This window comes from Archocentrus centrarchus, chromosome 12 (assembly GCF_007364275.1).
Source record: "Archocentrus centrarchus isolate MPI-CPG fArcCen1 chromosome 12, fArcCen1, whole genome shotgun sequence".
NCBI classification, from domain to species: domain Eukaryota; kingdom Metazoa; phylum Chordata; class Actinopteri; order Cichliformes; family Cichlidae; genus Archocentrus; species Archocentrus centrarchus.
In genome coordinates, this window is record NC_044357.1 from 4,002,953 (window position 1) to 4,024,917 (window position 21,965).

Sequence of the window (21,965 nt, forward strand, 5' to 3'; positions counted from 1 at the left end):
AATAATGTATTAGTTGTCTGACTCTGGAGAATTTTTTTCTGTGAATCAAGAGTTTGTGAGATATATAAAATTTGATCTATAAGTTTTTGGACAATGTCACTTGATTTCTATTTGTTCCTTTTTCTGTAGTTTTGCCTCTGTACGTCACCACAGTGGATCTTGAATGAAACACCAGAGCTGTGTTTAAAATGCAGACTTTTATGCTTTAATTTGAGGGGTTTGACAAAAGTATTGCATTAACCGTTTAGAAATTACAGCCATCTTTATGCACCGTCCTTCATTTTTAGAGGTTCAAAAGTAATTAGACAAACTGACATAATTTTAAACATAAGGATTGTTTTTGGAATACTTGGAAACACCTGGAATAAAATCCAGTCAGTGACGGCCTGAAGCCTAAAACATCACCAAATGCTGTGCTTCCCCTTCTGAGATGCTCTGCCAGGCCTCCACTGCAGCCAGGCCTTTGATTTGGCCATTCCTAAAGTTTGTGCTCTCTCTCTGATTAATTTATTTTACTTTTTCAGCATTATGATGATCTCCTTCACTGGCATCAACTTCTCTTTGGAGCTAGTACTGAGAGCTCCAATGAAAGCCAAACACTTGGAATCAACTCCAAATCTTTTATTTGCTTACTTTGTCCAGGAATAACAAGGGAACAGGCCTCACCCGACTGCTTGTCAGTCGATTGTCCAATTACTTTTGAGCCCCATTATGAGGAGCCCACAGCACCGAATGAGTCAAGGGACAGCAAACAGATGCAAAGCATCTAAGTACTGCTAAAACTACATGGCATAATGCAACACCTTAATGGTCGGGAGCAATTTTGTGTATTTCCTAGTTGGACAAGTCTATAATAATAATAATAATCCAAAAAAAAAAAATAAAAATGTTAAGTTGTCCCGCTGCTGCAGTGCAGATTACAAGCATTTCTGTCTTGGGCCCTCTGATCAGCATCTCTTTGGTGTCAGAGCAAAGATTCAGGCTGTTCACAATTAAGTCAATTGAGTATTTAAAGAGGGCCTGTTATCTTCATGTCTAGCAATTTCATTTCAAAATTTCTTTTAATGCCGTTTATGTCTGTATAAGGGTCTCAGTTCACTGCATGCCGGAAACAAGTTGCCTCTCTAAAAGCCCACTTTCTTCTGATTGGCCATCTTCTGGAGTCATGATGAGGGGCAGCCTGCAGTGCCTGTAAGCTGAAAAACCGGTACTAGATTTACATACTGTTCCCGGTGACCACAGTAGATGACATGACATCAGATAAATAAAGACCAAAAGTTATAGTATATAGTTATAATATTGTAATAACAGTTGACATGCACAACCCCGTTGAGTTTTACTGTGGAAAAAACAATGAAAACATCACTTGAACCTAGAATATCTGTACAAAACATTTATTTGAAATTGACATAAAAACAGCTTTGATGTATTTGCATCATTCATATCCGAAATCCTCGACGAGCAAACAATAACTAAGGAGACATGGCTTAATGGTAATCATGAACAGTAGGTTTTTTTTTTAACACAATTAAAAGGATGTTAAATGAACAGCTTAGGAATTGCAATTAAATATGTCAAACCACAGAAATATTACAAAAACATGATTTGCCCAAATAAACAAAACATGCACTGAAAGCCTTTTCACTGCTATACAACACCAGGAAAGGCTATTAGGGATTTTAAAAAAGAAAACTAAAATGCTACCAACTGAAAAACTGGATGGAAAGGGAGAATGAAAAAGGACGTCCAGGGTCCCTAGAAATTGATGCAGGCTGTATTTTCATTGTCTTTCAGTAGATGGCAGTGCCAGCACTGTATCATCATTCTTTAGCAACAATATATAACTCTGTAACTCTTTTCTTTATACACGAGAAACTGCAGAAAAATGGGCAAAAAAAAAAAAAAAATCGAGTTAAAAAAATTTGTTTTTCAGTCTTCAATAACCTCATACCTCACTATATTCATTTTAGTCTGTTAATATAGCTGCATATATACATATATATAATTTGCGAGACTTCTAAGCTCTCTGGACGTATACATAGGGCAGAATTGGGGGAAATAAAACTTCTTTTTGAATCCAGAAAAGGTTTCCTTCATCTTGTCTGAATCTAAGTGAGGCAAAACAATCCGTACCTGCACCCTGTGTGGCTGCTGATATGACGGGACCATCTGGTCAGTCGACTCACTAAAAAGCCCAATTTGAAAAGACGCAGCCAGCGTTGGGCATCACGGAAGCTTCGACACTGCGCCCGCCGTTGCCTCAGTGGAAACTCGCTCGGAAAGAGACGGCACTCAAATCACTGACACGTCCGAGGCGTGGACCGGAGCGCTGCACTAAACCCAGCGCTGTGAGCAGGAAGAGAATCTAACAAAACGCTACGAGCTGAAACTACAACCTGACACATTTGATTTCAGTCATTTTGCCCTGGAGCTACAAATCCTGACAGCACAAATACTGTGTGTGTGTTTTTCAGGGTCATTCGACAATGCTATAAACAGTAAGAGATAACTATTATCTTATTACAATAAATATATCAATAAATAAAATGACCTTTTGAAATTATCCAACTTTTAAGGACACATTTTTACTAAACCATTAATCGTTGTCCCGACAGAAACAGCTGGTGAAAATCCTTCTTCTGTGTCATGTGTGAGTGGTAACACTGAAACTATTTCTGATGTGACTGGATTGTAGAAAACAACAACTAAATCGCATATAAAAAAAGACACCTAGGTAAATGTAGATATTCAAACAGCGCAGCAAAGGTCAAGTTTGTGATTAGTAAGGGTGCAAGTTAACCTTTGTTATAACAAAACGGAGGATATCGTCCAATCATTAGCCAGAAAAATGTTCATGGACGGATACACGGCAGTCAAAATCAGCACAACTAACAGAGCGTGTCTTGCTTTAAATCCTACGTGTGCCTGAGGTCAGTGCATCGAAGAGGCACAGTATTTGTGACATCACTAATGCCACTCCTATAAACCAGTGTATATCCTTATCTCCTGCTAGTGTGTCATCATCTGGGTGGATGACCAACACAAAGACTTCTTAGCTTTCAGTACTTGGCTTCGCTTCTCTACAGCTTAAAACATGCAGCCGAAGCGCCGGCGGAAGTTGACACCTTCATGCTCTTGTGCTCTTTTTGAAAACATTGTTACAAACTTTTTGTTTTCATGGTTACGCTTCAGCGATTGGCCAGAGGTTAGCATCCTCTGACCATTCATCAACACAGCGCGACTTTCCCCTTTTTTGTGTTTATCTTTTTTCATCTTTTTTTTTTTTTTAAAACTACTGGCTTTTGAATACATGGCCGGTCAGCCACAAAAGAGGTAAGCCTGTTCATGAGACACAGCGTCCGCTGCCAGTGTCTATGTGCTTTTCTTGTATTGAGTACTTTGTGTTTACTTCATTTGAAGTCCCTGGTGCTTTTCAGGGTGTGTCTGCATGCTTATAGTAGCCCCTTCTGAGAGCTTCAGAGGCGATGCTCTCGGCTGAACGTCGCTGATCCATAGTCAGCAAAGTGTCTAGCAGGTCATTGATGTCGGCTCTGAGTCCCTGCCTCTGCATCCAGTTCTTCAGCAGTTCATACACTTTATCACTGGAGGCGCCGTTCTCTGCAAGCCGAATGTGGTTGTCACTGACTCCAATCATTCTGAAGAATTTGTTGTGGATCCGCAAGTCCAAGTACTCGTCGAACAAATCAAAGCTCTTCCTCAGGGACTTTTCTGAACCTTAAAAAACAAAGATGAAGACACAGTCAATAATTTAGACTGCGCGAACATGAAGCCACGATGTGTAAAGTGCATGCAGGTCTTGTTATTGTAAAGCCGATTTATAATAAACTGTGGACACTAGCTCGCAAATTGCAACAGTATAGGCTTTGTTTCAATGTAAGGAACAATCAGTACGTTTCAGTACATTTCCTGTCAGGGGAGGCGTGTATAATACTATTAACAGAGGATCAAACAAATCTGTTGAGCCATGTCCTCTTTAATGCAGCATGAGAACAAAACAACAATAAAAAAAGAAAAGACCACATGTTCCGAAGCCCTAAGGGCTCAGATTTGGCCTGACTATCATGAGATTATTAATCTATCAAGCAGCAAAGATGAGATCTGGAGGAGATTTAGTGAATTCTCTGTGCATTGTCATAAATGGTACTAAACTTTACTTTTTTTGTGTAAAGTTATCTGGCTCTTTGAGTGGGGGAATCTTACCTTGTAGTGGCACCAGTCGATATCGCAGAGGATCATCCTGCAACACAAAGCAAAATACAAACTATAAGGCATGATGAAACTTTAAAAAACACAATGTGAACGATTTGAGATCACTCCGACTCATCTCCTCACCAAATCTGCAGTCAGCTGTCTGAAGGTAGTCGGGCTCTGGTGTGGGGTGTTGGAGACTGCTGTGGGCAGGGCTGACAGGCTAGTTTGAGATGAACTAGTGGTGTTGGGCAAACTGTCCCCTAATCCTCGGTCTTCATCTTCGAGGGGAGGGGAGGCCTTGGTCATCCCAGCCTGGGTCTCCTGCAGCAGTGGCCTTGAGTCTGGGCGGGACTCCTCGCCCTCCAGACCCGCGTTTTGATCATTCTGTCTCTCCTCTGCTGTGGCTCCACTCTCATCCTAACCAGAAAAAAACAGGCAGAGTATGGAGAAGGTGAGCATTCATACAGCTCCATTCATTTAAGGGCTTTTTATCTTTAACACACACTCACACAACAACGGCGTATCTCGCCCAGACACTTTGATACGTGGACTGACGGAGCTGAAGATCGAACCATCAAATTTTAATTGGCGGATGACAACCTCTACCCGAGCGACAGCCACCCATTATTGCCATAGAAACACATCAGTTTTTAAGGAACTGCTTTGAAATGGTTTAAACTGACATACGCAGCTCTTTCAGGCTGGGTGTATTTTGGTATTTGACCCAGTTTTTATCATGTCACTAATAATAATGCGTAATTGTTGTTTTTGTCTGCTTTTTTACATTTACGTTTCCACCTCCATGTATGTGTTATAGATGAATTTCACTGATAGACTTATTGCTCTTTCCCCCCCAATTTTTGATATATATTATCATTATTAGATCATGCATTTTTATTAACCATAATAAAGGCATCGGGCCTTGGTGTTTTCAAAGCTTTTAGAGCTTTAGCATTTACTTTTTCTTCTGCATTTTTCTTCTTTCAGCAGCGCACTTTGTTCAAAGTCCATTTGAAATGGCTTCACATTAAAAAAAAAGACTAAAATAAAACAAAGAACTTACGATGGGAATCTTGACAATTTCACTCGACTCGCAGTGGAGCTTCAAACCTATTTGAAAGCAAGAAGATAGCATTAGGAATACATTTGACAAGCAAAGCTTAACTGCAAAGGTAAATTATATGATATCAACTCACATGGTATCTCACACGAACGCTGCCTGAATATGAACCACCACAGAGCCAGCGCAATAACGATAACGATAATGACGGCTATCAGAATGCAAAGAGGAATAACTGGAAAAGCAAAAAAGATACAGTTAAATTTAAGCAACAGTAACTGAAGAACTATTTGGCAGCAGCATTAAAACTTACTGATGCTTGCTGCATCAGAGGTGGGCGCGAGAGACGGAGGGGCTGGGGTAGAGGACGGAGGCCGTTTTCGACACACCGTGTTAGAAAAGGGAGTGCACTTTCTCAGCTCCTCCTCGTGTGGTTTACACCTGCAGTTTTGAAAAAAAAGAACATTTCCAGCACCCGCATAGCCATAATTTATTTGCCATTACAGTCCCATGCTGCAGCTGCAGGAGCGAGAATAATCCAGAGTAATTTCAGGAAACAGGTAAGTGACACTCACTTGGCGCAGCGCTTGCAGACTTCGCAGGCCTGATCTGGAACACAGAAGGTATTCGGTCTGCACTGGCACTTGGTGTCTGCAGTCGTGGTGCAGGATGCAATTTCCTCCTGATCTGTGGACAGTGAGAAAATCATAACAATAATTAGAACTTTATTCATGAAGCACCTTTCAAAACAAAGTTACAAAGCGCCTCACGGGGCAAGATAGGAAGCAAACGACTAAGAAAACATTTAAGAAGAGATTAAAAAGAGATCAAAAAGATGGCATCATGCGTAATGAGGGCCATTAAGAAGGTGAGACTCTTCTGTCATTGTGATGAATCAGGCACGGCAGCAGACGACCTTTAAACGGTTTAAATGGTCAACTCCGAGCGTGTCCGAAAACTGTGTGAATCGCTACAGACTTTAACAAGTAAAGTTCTATTAAAACTTATTCCCGTGACCATCAGCATGCATTAAATGGCAGCACAACAGCAGACCTTCAGATAATTTGTTGGACATCAGCAATTATGTGGCCAAAAAAAAAAAAAAATCTGTTAGATAATTAAGTTTCCAATTTTATCTCCCCCTGACACACATTTTGCCTCACTTCAATGGGATAATAAGGGATAGAGAATCTGCCACGGTTCATTTATTAAAATGAGACCTAAATAGACGGTAGCCCTGGCCTTTAAGATACGATCAAAATTAATAACAAACCAGCGGCCCAACTCCACAGGACACCCTTTCATAAAAATCTTATGTCCATGCTTGCCAATTAAAGAAAAATGGCTTTGTTAGGTTGGTCTGCACGCTATCTTTTAATCTTCTTTCACACTAATTTTCCTATCATTTTATGCAGGCAATTAAGCTCATTCTATAGCAAGTTATGAATATTTTAAAGAGTTTTATGGAGCTAAGTAAAGCAAAAAATTTTTTTTTAAGGTATTCACTGGAGTTTTTATGTGATTCACGTAAATGAGGACACGTGTTAAGGCAACTTTTCCACAGGTGAGAACTTTGCAAAAGGGAAAACACTCAGTCACCTTCATCAGGTCACTGAAGACGTTGTTGCTGTGCTTTGTTTGAAAAATGAAAAACGCGAGAAGTTTCTTCTTTATCTGCACAGAATATTAAACAATCGTGACTAATGTCAGCCGAGCTGGGGTTGAGCTGGATCTGTTTGTCTCGACACTGTCTGTGGAGAGGATTATTAAGTATTAATGATGATTGGTGTAAAGATCACAATGATCTCAGTGTAGTTAGCCAGAAAAAGGCCTGCAGATATCCTTTCTTCACATCACATAAGACTGCACTCGCTGGTCACTTCATTAGTTACACCTCAATTGTAACGAGTGGTTATTTGAGTTACTGCTGCTTTCCTATCGGCTCGATGCGGTCCTCTCTCCTCTGACCCCTGGCACTATTTTCTCCCTTTTTTGGTCCATCCGCTGTAAAGCCTGAAGAAGGCTGTGTGGGGAAAATAGAAGTCTGATGCTCAGTTTGAACTCCAGCTAGTGGTCTTGACCACGTCCACATGCCTAAATGCACTGAGTTGCTGTCATCGATGAGTGGACGGCTTTGGCTTTGATTTTCAGCTTAATGTGTTTTTTCCTTTAGACCAGACAAGATGGAAAAGGAAACCTATCAGTCAAAGCATGGATTTTCAAACCAGTCAACAACATTTTTGTTTTGAAAGCATTTCTCTGATTACAGCCTGAACACACTGTGCACACACATAAACACAAACAGACCACTATTTTAGTTTAGTAAAATAACTCCTACTTATTCCAAGTATTTGGGACAACAGGGTTCACTGTGATCACATTAATGATACGTAACAATCAAAATTAAATTACAATTTTCCAATACAGAGCAACACGGGGTCTGTTTCATTCCTGGCTACAGGCAGGGCATGAAAAACACAGACTGGTAGAATGTCATTTCCTTCATGGTTGTTACACACTAAACCCCGCGGCACAGTAGAAGCTTTCATAGTCGCAAAGCACACAAATATTTAAAAGGGATTAACTGTGAAATTATGTCACCTTAAAAAAAAAAAGAAATATGAAACAGTTTTAACATTTTTCTGCAAATGAAGTGAATTCTTACAATGAGATGAAATACAAAAGCAACAATATAAATGTCAGCGTTCAGCTCGGTTCACCGTGCCGTGTCTGTCCGGAGAGTGACGGCTCATAATACAGTTTGGCTGTATTTTGGCTAGTGGAGCCCTCCATGCTCCATCGGTCGTGCTGTAGTAGCTCAGTGCAGTGACAAATCATCACACACAGAGGAGATACGAGGCCATAGTCCAAACCTTAAAGAGGCTAACAGTCTGGCGATTGTGGACATCGCTGGGATTTCTCGATTATAGTTAATTCATTAAACCGGCAGGTGCTATGTGTGAGTCTGCGCCACAAAGTCAGATGGAAGCATGGGCCCAAAATGACTCTCTATACTTCCTGTCTACTCTAATCTAATCAAACCTTACAAAAGAGGGATCTGGGACACACAGTCATTTGCTATAAATGATAAAACTGTACAGAAATGGCCAATTTAAGCCAAGAGAAAACAGCACATTGACACTGGGTTTAGAATACCAATAGTTCCAATGGCACAATGATCGTTAAGACTATAAGTAGGTTCATGGAAGTTTTGCTTGACCCTAAAAAGTTTTGGAACCTCTGATTTAAAAGATTATGCAATATCTTTAACTTAACATAATTCCACAGACAAAACACCAAACTCTTGCTTACACTTCAAGCAACTAAAGCTTCATCTGACTCCATAAATGATTCATTGAACCAACAGCAGTCTTGTCAATAGGAGATATTTTCTGAACAGGAAGTTCTAAAGTGTTCCAGAAAACACTGCGGTTCAGTTTAAGTACAAATAGTCCACAATAGGCATCTTTTTAAAATTTCATTTCCTTTGGCGTGCCCCTTTTAATTGTTACATGGTCATAAATAAGTTAAAACTAAAGCAAAGCGCACACACGCACACACACACGAAACTCTCTTAAAACCGCAGTGAATGCGCACAAAACACATCCCGTGTAATAGAAGTCTCTTTTCTGCAGCTCCTGCCTTTCACCGGACACAAAGACAGCAGTGTGGGAGACAATGAGATGCAGCCACACCCAGTTCAGCCAGGTAAGACAGACACACAGGCAAATCTCCTGAGATGTGGAACACGCTCACATTCAGCCCGTGGAACAAAAACAACAAAGACACACCCTACCACTTGGTGTAACATCATAAGATCACATTGTCATGAGTGGCTCTGAAAGGCGGGGGCACGGACAAAAAGGTATTAACTTTCCTAGAATAATACCAGCTGGATCCCAGAAGACTCGACTTTTAAATGTGATTTTTGGAATTAAAGGGAAAATTCTGTATTTATTAACACGCTGAGATTTACTATCAGTTATCAATACTCAAATGTGACATTTCCATTTCCTGGTTCAACCTGACATGACGTAAGTATGGCAGAGTGCAGCTGCTGATAAACACGTCTTGTATTGCCGTCTGCATTTCGTCTTTTAAATAAGCGGGTAAACAGTTAGAAAACTGTCCAACAATTTTGATAACTATTTAATTAATTGTGACCTTTAAATGAATCTTTTATTTGTGTGTAAAATCAAAAACTAATTATACACAAAAAATAAAGAAAAAAAAAATCTTCTCTCAGACCTAATTAATGATTTAAATAATATTTAAAGACATCTCTCAAGGGAGGAGAATCTCATTACCTGAGCGGCAGTGGGTACACGGCAAACAGCGGGACATCCCGTTGGCATGCTCTGTGTAGGTCTGTCCATGTTCACAGGGAATGCACTTCCCTACTTCCAGGTCTCTTTCACAGGCCAGACTTACATAAGTTCCTGCAAATAAAGAAGCAAACAATCACACAACCAGTCCAAAGATAAACACTCTACATGCCCATTTAAAGAGCTAATTTACTGATGTGCTGCATTTCCTGCTGACATCAGAGCAGGACATACCAGAACAAAGCACTGCACCATGTTAGGTTTTAATAACTGTAAACCACATGGAATATTATCTTAGAAGATGGGGGGGGGGGATATCACAATTTTACATTTCCACATTATTTTTCCTGGACGTTTAAGGCAAACTGCAGCGAGTCAGTTGACCTCTTTCACTGGCCAACTGTCAAGCTTTTCATTTTTATACTCGATTTACACATGCTGCGAGTACAACTGCTTTATTCTCATGTGTCTTCAGGATTTGTCTGATGCACGAATGAAAAGAAAAAGAAAAAAAAGACTGGAGGAAAATAAAAAAATCCATTCAAAGTCAAAGGCATCTTTGGTTGGAGCTGCTGAGCATCCAGTAAATAAAGTTGTGGTACTGCGGTTGCTTCAGAGACAGCACCGTTTCTTTTAGCTAAGTGTGGGTAAAACAGACTTGCCTCTGATCTACCTCGTAATTAAAAGCTCAAACTGACAAAAAGAAGCGGAAAGCTAACATTTCAAACCACCAAGTGGTCATTGTGGCTTTAAAATATGCAGTAGCGACTGAGGAACTGGCATAGAGGTGAGATATAAGAGGGAGGAACAGAAAACCAAACAGAAAACAACGAAACAATGAGGACATTGCATTACCACCAATTAGTATCAATTAACTATTAACCAATAACTTTTACTTAAACCTGGCAAGCTTTGATATAGAACCATCATTACATTTGCAGCTTTTTTCACTAGTCATCATTTGTGAGTCTCTAACTTTTGTCTCAAAAACAAACAAACAAACATAAAAAAAAAAACAAAAAAACATATTTGACCAAATAAAAGAAAAGCACTTCTTAGAATTCACTGTGGCAAATGAAGTAATTCAATCACTTTGTAAAAGCATGCAGTAATTGCATCTTGGCTAAATATGTACCCCCCCCCCAAAAAAAAAAAATAAATAAATACAAAAATCAGTCTTATTAAATTTAAATAATAAAAAGATTAGTGCTTTTAATGACTCGAGCCTTAAAAATAACCCCTGCGTCATACCCTGCACATTTCACTCGCAGCTGCTGACATGAGGCGGTTTGCTTTCTGCTCCTGGCCATCACACATTCTTTCCAGATCAGGCACAGTGAATATTTGCAAAGCTAGTTTGGGATAAATTTCAACTTATGCTTCTGACATTTCAGTTTTTTTTCACACAACATGCCAATCTAAATGTTGGCTCTGACCTGCGCTCAGCTTAGGTTGTGTTATTTTTGTAGATGTAGCTGCACAGGCGCACAACATGACTTATCTCATCCGCCTTACCAGCCTTGCAATTGAGGCAGCAGCGTCCCTGGTAGAGGTACTGTTCATTCTCCACACACGGTTTGGGTAGTCGAAGGGTTTGGTTTTTGTATGCGTCGCCGGACCACTGAGATGCCGGAGGTTCTGCTGCGTGACAAAGCCAGATGAAGAGCGCGGCCACCTTCACCTGCATCATCAAGGTCTGGGATAAAAACAGGAAGATGGACAGGGAGAGGGAAAAAAAGAGAGAGAGGGAGAAAAAAAAAAGACGTGTAAGATTTGCTTTATTTTGGTGTATCCACAGTATGTAGACTCACTCATTCAAACTCATCACATGAAGGACAGTAAAGAGGAGAATCTATGTTCATAGGAAACCTTGTGTGAGCAATCTACATCTTAATTTGAACCATCTGATCTGAACATCTGCCGTGGGAAAGCAATTAAGGGAGCTGTGCAACCGGTCAGAACTAGAGGCAACACGAACTCGTGTGCGCAGGATGCAGCACCACACACTAACTACATGCACCCCAACAGGCATCCAAACTTAATTAGGCCTTGATCTGGTTTTCCTCTAGTTTAAAAAGCAGAGGATCTGCTTCCTCTGCTGTGGGTGTAACAGAGTTTGATAAGGTATCTCAGCTAGCAGCAGCATGATGCCCATATCAAATGTGGGCTCAGAAATCCATTCATGTGCTAGATAATAACAGGCTTGTGGGGTACTGAGAAGAATACAGCCGAAACACTTTAGCATGGCCCCCAGGCGCTGGTGTTTATTCACACGCTTTTCACCATGTCAACGTGAGAAGGCCTCATTCACTGGCAAACAACACACTTTAGTGCCTCTACTTCAAATGACCCACATTCTTAAAGCCAGACTCTTTGAATGCCGGGACATGCGACACCGACATGAAGCGCCTCGAATGCAACGCGACACCTCGTGGGTAAATGAAAGTCCTAGTTTTGGAGGTTTTGTCTCTCCCTTGCACACCCCCACCCCAGCCTCTGCTGAAGCAGGAGAGAAAGGGACGGGTTGGGTGGAGAGGGCTAGGCAGTGAGGGAGAGAAACTGTAGACAGCAGGTTGAAGATGGGATGTTCTACAGGGAATAGGTACTCTAAAAAAGACAGTGTGGGAGAATGAGGGGAATAAAGGCTGAGGCCAGATAGAGAGAGGTAGAAAAAGAGGAACAGTCTGGGGCAGAGACTGACTCCTGACGCTAGACTTGACTCTCTGGAGGACCGCCATGCCTTGTTGTTCAAAGGAACTTTCCTCCCTCTCTCTCTCTCTCTCTCTCCGCCTTTTCCCTTCGTCCTCTCCCTCTGCTCACGTCAGACTTTCCAAAGACGCTGAGAAGCAGACGTGGAGTTGCAGACGACCGGCAGAGCAGTCACAATCACACCATTTACATCTATCCAAACATTCTCGGGAAGGGGGAGGCAGAAGAGGGAAGGAAAGAGGAGGGAGACAAAGTTGGGGGGGGGGGGGGGGGGGACACTAACAGCTTGCATGACACAGGGTGAGTCTTTAGACTTGAATATACTGTGTTGTATGACTGCGAGGTGGGGGACGTCGAGAGACATGGATTTGGGGAAAGAGTACGAGTAAAATCTGTGTAGAAGCACATGCAACAGACAAAAGAGCGGAAAGAAAACATATAAAAAAAAAGAAAGAACTGGGAAAGAGTGAGCCACACTAAAGGTAATCTTATCCTCCACAATGCAGGCGTGGACTGTGAAACTGTGCTCGGTATTCAGGAATATCTTTACAGAACGTCTTTATAGAGCAGAGCCAATCAAAGGGTGTCTCTCTGACAGCAAACATGAATAGACAGTGCTGATATTACATCATTTCCAGGCTTTGTTCGTTTCAAGGCCTGTGATTCCAAACAGTCCCAGGTGCAGCCGTGCTCAGTGGCTAACCTGTTATGATCAGCGAGGTTGCTACAAGAAAACAGGCAACATTTCTTTTTAAAATGTTGGATTTACCATTTTCTTTATTTAATTGACTTTATTTAATTTCACAGAGCCCAAACCGAGGCTTGCTGTTCTGATTTCAGTTGCATAAAACGGAGAAAATAGCAAACTCTTACATTAACAAATAAATTCATTTATTATTTGCCGCTGAACAAACCTGAAAGGTTGAAGTGCATAAAAGAATATCAAATATACACAAAAAAAGTATGAATGAGAAGCACAAACAATGGGCTGTAGCTTTTATTGTTTAACACTGGTTTTCAGTCCACTGCAAGGCTGTTCTTCATCTATTATGACTCCTGTCGTCTTTGCAGCTGGCCCTAAGCTAAAGGTCCAACAACAGCATAAAACACATGTTTTTTGCAGTGCCCCAGGTGACCGCGGACAGCTACAACATGCAAACATGGGTCTACAGAGCTTTGCACCTACGGCTTACGAATGCAGCACTGAAAGTCTTAAGGAACCTTGGAGTCTTGTGGTATTTCTTGAACACAGCCTACTTCCACACAAAGAAAAGAAACAAGGCCATGTGTCCACACTAATATTCTAAGGCTTCTGAACTACGTGGGCATAAATGTAGTGTATACACAAACACTATGGGCAGCCACAATGTGGCTTAGTTTAACCTCCACAAACCAAGTGAGGAGGAATAGTTGAGTGACCATAACCTCAGTGTAGCAAACCCTCCAAACCCCACAATTCCTGGAAACACTCCAACTTCAGCACAAGTGGCCCAGTCCACTTCATAGCCTTCTCTCTGCTCTGTACAATGAGGGGGCTTGGCTGCAGATAATTCACTGCAACAGTATACTATTGTTATACAGTCTGCATGTACAATAAGTTAATACTCAGCATGGGTGGATGCAAGTTAAACTAATAAGCTGCAATAAAATAATAAGGGACTTTCTGTGCATCTGACAACAGGAGCATCACTCCGCTTCCTCAAGACACCCTGGGCTCCTCCAAATTGCCTTGGCACAAACTCTGCTCATGCCATGTACACTGAGAATGCATTTGTGACTAAATGACAGGACATCCTTTCAGTTTTGACCCAGGTTATCAATGGGCCATTTAGAGGGCTGTGATCACCCTGTATTCCTGAGGAAATTACAGTAAGCTCCTTTATTAAAGAAATAAAGATGGACAGAAACAGAAAATGTGAGGGTCTCTCTCTCTCTCTATGCCTCTCACACAGACATACACAACACATACAAACAAACTAAGATAGCTTCTTCATCTCATATTGGACAGATGATTTCAGTCATAGCCAACTGATAAGGAAAGGCACGATGCACCTCATTACAGTCCTGCATCCAGAGCAGGACCTGACTTTCCATATCATGCTTTTCTTATTAGAAAATACATTTCTTTCATCAATTAAGGGACATTTGCAAAAGTTTAGGCACTGCACAGCTGTTCTCACACTACGTATGCACAAAATACGACTGTAGAGGAAAAGAGTTGGGATTAAAAACACTCAAAAGGAATCCACTCAAAAAGAAAAAGTTGTCACTTTGTGACTTCAATCTTGATTTTTTTTATGGTAACCTAAACTGCACTGATTTGTTGATCTAACAGCAACCCGATCATCTGATTGGATTACAGATGCTCAGCAGCTCTCGGCAACCAAGTAAACTGACACTGATTATCAACCATCACTCCTTTATTTCCATGTTACACGGAGGAATTCAGCCATTTCATCCTGATGATGTTCGACATGTGCCTTCTTGTGGCCTTACTATAGTCAACTCCTTAACAAGCTCAAACACCACAATAACTGACGTCTTGCTCATTGTGTTATGCAGCAGTCAGATAACTGTTACCTAGATAATTAAATGTTTTTTTTTTTCAATTAATCAATTAATAATTCTGTCTTTAAAATGCCCTTAAAATATCTATCACAATTAAAAAACTTAACTTCAGTCCATTTATCACAAAGATAAGCAGTCAAATATGCAATGACATTTTTTTATTCAAACGAAGTGACTCATTTTCTTAACCCAGTAACTCTGTGGTTGGTTTCTATATGACTACAACCTGCCCCCCCCCCCCCCCCCCCCCCCCCCCCCCCCCAAAAAAAATGGGGTTAAGAATTCAAGGTATGAAGGGAGGTATTTACCACTACTTATCCATAACCACTTCACTGTCTCTTATGTTTCAAAGATATTTTCTGAAGGAATAATTTATTATGAGGGGGGGCAAACTGGCCACAAAAAAATCATATGACAATCTTTTGGGGTAGAATCACAATTCTCCCCACAGATTTAGCTGAACTCATGAGATCACATGATTAGCTGTGCATAAGCTTGCCTGACTAAAAAGCTTGTCACTTTGACTCGCAGCTTAAGAGGACGAAATTCCAGCAAGACTTGGAGCACATCAAGCTGCATGTTTCGCCCTGTTGTTCTCTATACTACGACTCTTGCTGGAGTTTTGACCTCTTAAGGCTTTGTCCCTCTCCTCAATTAACTTCGGAAGCAGTAAAAATTCATGCCAGAGACCTACTTCTGCTTTAGCTTCAGGCTGCAAGTCTTGTTTGTTGCTCTGATTGCAGCGGAGCTCCCTGCCTCTTCGGACACTTCTCTCATGCTGATCCGCTCGCTGCCTATTTTTCGGCAGTCAGCTGCCCTTCTGTTTTTTTTTTTTTTTGTAAAATAAGTTACACCTCTAAGATGCATCCAGTGAGAGTTGTCCATATTCTGTAGCAACCAATCACACTTGTGCTTAGTTCAGGTAGAGCAGAAGGCCTTGAAATGTGCTTTTATTTATTTAGTTAGTGGCAAACTGCTCAGAAACATAACAGCTGCCAAACTGAGGTAAGGTTGTCCAGTTCTTGATGTTTGGTGTTACTCTGTCATCAGGTGGTCCTTTGACCTCAAGAAACTCAAACAATCACTTTGATGTGATTTAATCTGATCACTTCAAGTATATTCTGTCCTGAATAAAACTTATTTTAATATGCTTTAAATGCTTTGATAAGTGGGTCTGGATTTTAGTGAAACTGCTTTATATTGTACAGTTCAAATCCCTCAAGGCTGACCTTGACATGACAGTGAACGCTTTGTGCTTTACAGATAAATCCTGGCATTCCCTGGAGAAAGAGGGTTGATCATGCACAACTTTTCTTGAGTGATAAATTACGCTGACATTTTGTGTTAGATTATGAAGACAAGCACAGCCCAGCTTCTGTCAGGAGAAATAAGTCTGACACTTGCTACATGGCTGTAAATAAATTCAAAGTTCAGCCAAGCTCACACACATTCATCATTATAAAGCTGAATGATAGAAAATGAAGAGAATGGCTCCCGTGTCAATTCAGCACAGTTAAGAACAAGAAAGTGCTAACAGTTTGAAAACCACATTGTTAGGCCACAAACGCACTGCACATGCACACACACACACAATACAGCACACAAGCACGCATACAGTGCATGTGTTGGAGCGTGTGAAAAGCGGCTGCCCCCTCCTCTCAGGGAGCACAGGAAGCTCGAGACAATACAGAGGCTTCATGCAGGGTTCAGCTCCAAACTGTTCCCTGCACAGCAGCCTGCCTTAGAGCAGGCCCAGCACCCGATTAGACCCACAGCATATCCGCTAGGCTGGATATTTATAACTCAGGGAAGCTGAAGCTCCATAGCACAAATTCTTGAGTTTCCTCAGGAGGTACGCTTCACTGATTAGATGAGGGTGGCAGTGTGTCACAAGCAGGTTTGGTGACATTTACCAGAGAAGGAAAAAAAAAGAGAGAAAAAACGATGATCCGCAGTGACGACAGTTGTATTGAGTTTCCTGAAAGACTCTTAGCCGCAATTACTGACACCCTGACGTTGATGTTTACCACAAAAGAATGATTGTATTGTTTTGATGAGTGAACCAAAGTGGGCTGCTGAAAGTTCACAAGGTTCCAGAGTTGTAAGCAGGTGCAGCGTACACTTTTGGGGTATTTTTTTTTTTCTTCTTCTCCTAATTGTTTTGGTTGTGACGTCGATGTGTTCTCGGTGGGTTGTAAAGTTTGCCTACTCATACACTGTGACTCTTCGTGAGTCACACAGAATGTTATGGAGGGATAAGCAAGGACATCGAATTTGAATGGCAATCCACAAATCAAATTTGTGTGCTGCGGGGCTGTTAACTTGGCCTTTTCAAATTGTGATCGGGGCTGTCACAGGGAACCTAAGCGGTGAATCACAAGACAACTCCTGCAGGGAGAGAATAAAAAGAGCGAGAAAGGATGACTAACAGATTAAAGAACGAACGGGAATCCATCACCTAAGCTCTAAAGACAATCGCATTAGCTCCAATATAGCTCATCTGTGTGTAAAAGGAAGAAAAGTCAAGTGCCGGCGGTTTACAGCCTTCTCTATAAACACACTGCTGCAAAAAAATGTAGAATATGTGATGGGTGTAGCGGGTCAGCAAGGACTTAAGTGACCATCAATAGCTTGAATTTGTAGCAGATTTACGTTTTGGTAAACACACGTCCATTTTCTAGACAAGAGCTTGTTCCGAGACTCAACACTTTTATTATAATCTGCTCATTCATCCAGGAGAGCAGGAAGTCAGAGGATACAGCACCAGTGCAAACCTTAGAGGTGCCTTTAAGCCACGACTGTGCTTTGACTACAGTAACTGGCTGTGATGCGGCTATTATGGAAAAGATTTCATCAAATAACTCAATACTCGAAAGGAATGCTGTCAGCTGATATCGACATCGATGACTGCATATCGGCAAATAAGATCAATTTTAGTGATGCTGTGTGACATCACTCTGCCCCGGCTAAATGCTCAAAGGCGCTGTGATTAAATGCTGACAGACATTAAACACACAGTAATTTTTTAAAAATAAGATTTCATTGTTTCCCTGCTGCAAATATTAAATAAATAACTGCAGAAACGCAGACAGAAATCAGTTTATTTTAAAAACAGATTAAGGGTTTAGCACTAAGGCTACGCCTAACAATTTGCTTTTTTATCAACTAATGTGCCAATAATATATTCAATTAATTAATGAAATTGTCTATTAACTGCTTAAAAAATGGTTAACTCTTACAGCCTAAGATGACATTTGCAAACAAATTTTTGTTGAACCTCGGGCTCCTCGACTCTGGATACTTCAGGCAGTTAATCACGTTTTTGTTTTGGTTTTTTTGTAAATCATCACTTTACTAGTCAATTTCCTTGAAATTCAAATATTATTACAGCGAAAAATATTTTAAGACCAACAAGAGCACCACTGCAAAACCGAATACTGCACAATGATCCTTTATACTCACTGGAAGCTGAAACTGTAAATGAAAATGAGGTAATTGCTGATCAGTATTACTAAACTGCCCCTCAAGTTGTGACTGAAATGACTGAAGCAAGTAATTATTTAAAAAAATAAAAAAAAAAGGCAGAGGAGTAACTGAATATGTGTGTGTGTGTTATCCAAAATGAAAATTCCAAATTTGTTTCAGTGGCATTTGGGGAGAGACACATTACAGTACTGATGTTCTCTCGTATATGAATACGTGCTTTTGAATATGTGCTATACACACACAACACACACTAGACTCTTTTAGCTATTTTAAGTCATGTTTGCTCTTGGACTCCAGGCAGTTATTAGAATCAGATGAGCACACGGCCCACATGGCTTTTCTAATATGCAGGCAGCTTAAGACTTATTCTTACTAATGAAATACTCTGTTTCAAGCTGACTCAGGTGCTGCCTGAGTAGATGACACAGGATGACCACTTGCTCTCTGTGAGTTCACTGGACCGCTTCACATGCTAGTCTCGCATGGGCGTAACTGGACATCACACGGACGTCGTTTGAGGGAGCCAGTTAGGTTAAAGACTGCTTTAATGTCCAGTCCAGCTGGGTTGGACATTTGCATTCTCATGGCCACCCACGTCAGGTAATGTCTAGAAAAGTTTAGGGTCAAAGTGCACATATGACATCGGATTTAGGCTTCAGTTCCATGTTCACAGCAGCCCTTTGTGGCACTTTATGACACGGAAAAGAGCAGCCTCCAGCAAAGGTTACACTGTGTACCTTTTAGTGCTCATCACGTGACCCAGGGCTATTCAAAAAAAATCCCTAAAATGACACTAGGTGAGGTTATTCTGTTTATCTTGATAATCGTGATTTTTGACAGGTGGTAAATTATCTACACTTATTTCATCTCCGGATCGCTCAGGTGTGGCTGGTGACTCGCCTCCGGTGGTATGCAGGCAGCACCTGAACAGGTGGCACTCCCTGCATGAGTCAGTGGGCCCTTTGATAACTGTAGTGTGATTCACCTTGGCAACAACAGGTTTGCTCACAATAATCAATTGGCCAACAATAAAACATCGCGGGCTCTCTGAAGAGCATACATAAAAAGGCACAGACACCACCTGGTATCAGACACTGAGAGGGTTGCACTGCATTGCATCATTCGGCATCTGTACAGCTTCTCTAAGCCACAGGCATGGTTATAACTGTTCACATGGTCACCAAGCAGAGCAGCAATAAGCAGTTGTTACAGTATTAAGAACGCTAAGAGTTGCTGGCCACTGCTTGTCCCCAGTGTCATAGTTTGGCCTCCCCTTGTCCCAGATGTCTGTCCTGCCCTTGTCTGTGTAGCCCACAGAGATGGAGAGGACTATTTCCTGTGTGAACCAACACCCAGACACAGTAAACAATCACAGATAAAAATCTAGTGAACATTTGCAGGGGCATGACAATTCTAAGAAGTAAATTGATGCCACTAATATCAGCAAATCTGTATACTCCAGGACAGGAAGTTTACTGCACGGCCGGGCACGTACACTCTGGCAATTTGAAGGGGTGTGTGTGTGTGTGTGTGTGTGTGTGTGTGTGTGTGAGGGGGTGGGTTGGTGGGGGGATTAGAGAGGGGAGAGAAGGAGATGGGGAGGGGCTGAAGTTTCCTCATAGTCCCTTAGCAACAAGGCCTGGTGGTGAGGCCTCCAGAATGTACTGTGGTTTACAAAAGAGATAAACATTGACTTTGCCACCCGGAGAAGTAAATCGGATTTCAGTAATGGAACACTGCATGACTTAAAACACAGATCAGACAACGGGGAAAACAAACATTGGGGCTCCAGGCCCATCAGAAGATATTACATTTACTTTAAACAGCTACATTAACAGCGAGCAGAGCCAAAGTGGGCATCTGTGATGAAATGCCACCGAGAAACGCTGTTACCCTTATCAGCCAAACAAGAGGCCAGTGATTGATTTGCTCTGCCATCATTTTCCACTTCCAGTGTTATCTCAGTGTAATCCAGTAAACTCTGTGTGAGAACGGAAGCAGATCTCTGCTAATTCAAATGTGTATTTTGCATTAATCAAAGTACGTTTAATGCAACGGCAACGGCTTCCAGTGAGCTCACAGCGCTTATAGTATTAGGATTTGGTGCTGAACAGTTGGAAAAAACAACAGGAGAGGAATGAACAGACGTCTCTGTGAAGGTCTGAGTGGAATCAACTTTACCAGAGAAATAGCTGAGAGTTGTGGTCTAAATTGGCTAACTGGAAAGGTGAACTCTTGGCTTTTTTTGGGGGGGGGGGTGTCAGACTGGTCAGTCATACTTCTCACATTTTACACAATTTGATTTAAAGCTCGTTTGAGCCAAAGCGCACTGCACAGCAAACCCATAGCCGCACTGCCCTCATTAATAGCGGCCATAGGGCCAGCTACATCCGCTGTGACAGACCAAGAGCCGTCATATGCTGGATGTCTGCGGAGTATGACCGCATGATGCCCAACACAGATGGTGGCTGTACTGTTGGAGGGGGGGGGTGTGAATGATACGGCACATGTACTGAACAGAGCAAAGAAACAAGAACTAGTGAGGTTCTGCATTTTCTCCAGAAATAAACACTTCAATTATTAACAACAACAAGCACAATGTTGCTTCCTGTGTCTGGGCTCTTGCGGGACAATGCACGGACTTGTTTCAAGTTCACAGGCCTGGCCGTGATTTCAGCTTCCAAGCGGGATCTGGGTTTGCCTGCTCTTCGCTTTAACTTCATGAGACAGACGGGTTTTTACTTATTTATTTATTTATTTTTATACATTTACATTCTCCTTGCGGCAGCGTGAATTAATAGGCTCCTTCTTGTTAGTCGGTAAATGATTTTATAGAAGCTATAAAGTTAGGAGCTTTTAATGCGGCAGTAATCAACAGGACACACGCAAACGCAGTGATATAAATTCAACAAAGACGCTATTTAGAAGGTAAGTGTAGTGTTTACTCACATGAAGTTTCCCGACCACCGGATCGAAGTTCATCTCGGGAACTTCGCGTTGAGAGACAATCCCAGGGAGCTGGAAAGTCGCTTTACAAACCACTACTCTAAAGTCTTTAAAAACCCACACGTACAGTGAAAAAGAAAGCAGTAACAAAAGTTCGACCTACACTCTGTCCTTCACCCGGTTTCTGTCATGAGTTTACTCTGTTTTAGTGTACAAACTTTACGGATTTTTTTTTTTTCCTGAGAGAGGAGAAACAGACACGGTCCGAGCACCAGTGAGGAGATTTCTTTTTTTTTTTTTCTTTTTTTCCACGCTCCCAGCGCTGTAAGTGACGTCAGAGCACCGTGAGCCAATCGCGACGAGCCTCCTTGAATAATAATTAAGGAGGTAATTACGAAGGTTTGCAAAGAAAAACAAAGCAACACACTTCAAAACTTTTCTTGTCGAAAACTGTGCGGTGTGACAGGTCACGTGTAAACACTGTGCCTCGTAAGCGGAAAGGCTTTCTTAAAAATCATGACGTCAACAGATTTTGATTAGCGTTTGCTGGTTAAAAAAAAAAAAAAAAAAAAACTCCAGCTGCATTAACATTACATTAACTTGGCCATGTAATGTGTAACTTACTAGTAACAACCAGCTAATGTGCAGCCAGTTGGAAC

General features: G+C 41.4%; 1 protein-coding gene across 1 annotated transcript; it reads right to left on the minus strand.

Moving 5' to 3' along the window:
* Positions 1–1,389: 1,389 nt before the first annotated feature.
* Positions 1,390–21,585, minus strand: tnfrsfa (tumor necrosis factor receptor superfamily, member a). Its single transcript, XM_030743302.1, has 10 exons — positions 21,310–21,585; positions 11,113–11,293; positions 9,580–9,711; positions 5,848–5,959; positions 5,586–5,713; positions 5,409–5,507; positions 5,276–5,322; positions 4,354–4,629; positions 4,222–4,258; positions 1,390–3,735 (listed from the first exon to the last, which is right to left on the minus strand). The coding sequence occupies exons 1-10, from the start codon at positions 21,340–21,342 to the stop codon at positions 3,434–3,436; spliced, it is 1,347 nt and encodes a 448-aa protein (XP_030599162.1). The 5' UTR covers positions 21,343–21,585; the 3' UTR covers positions 1,390–3,433.
* Positions 21,586–21,965: the final 380 nt, after the last annotated feature.

Coding starts and splice junctions, on each gene's coding strand:
- tnfrsfa (XM_030743302.1), bottom strand. CDS start 21,342: ATGAACTTCGATCCGGTGGTCGGGAAACTTCAT. Junction 4,259..4,353: donor GACAGCTGACTGCAGATTTG/GTGAGGAGATGA, acceptor TTTGTGTTGCAG/GATGATCCTCTGCGATATCG. Junction 3,736..4,221: donor TCGACTGGTGCCACTACAAG/GTAAGATTCCCC, acceptor TTGTTTTTTAAG/GTTCAGAAAAGTCCCTGAGG.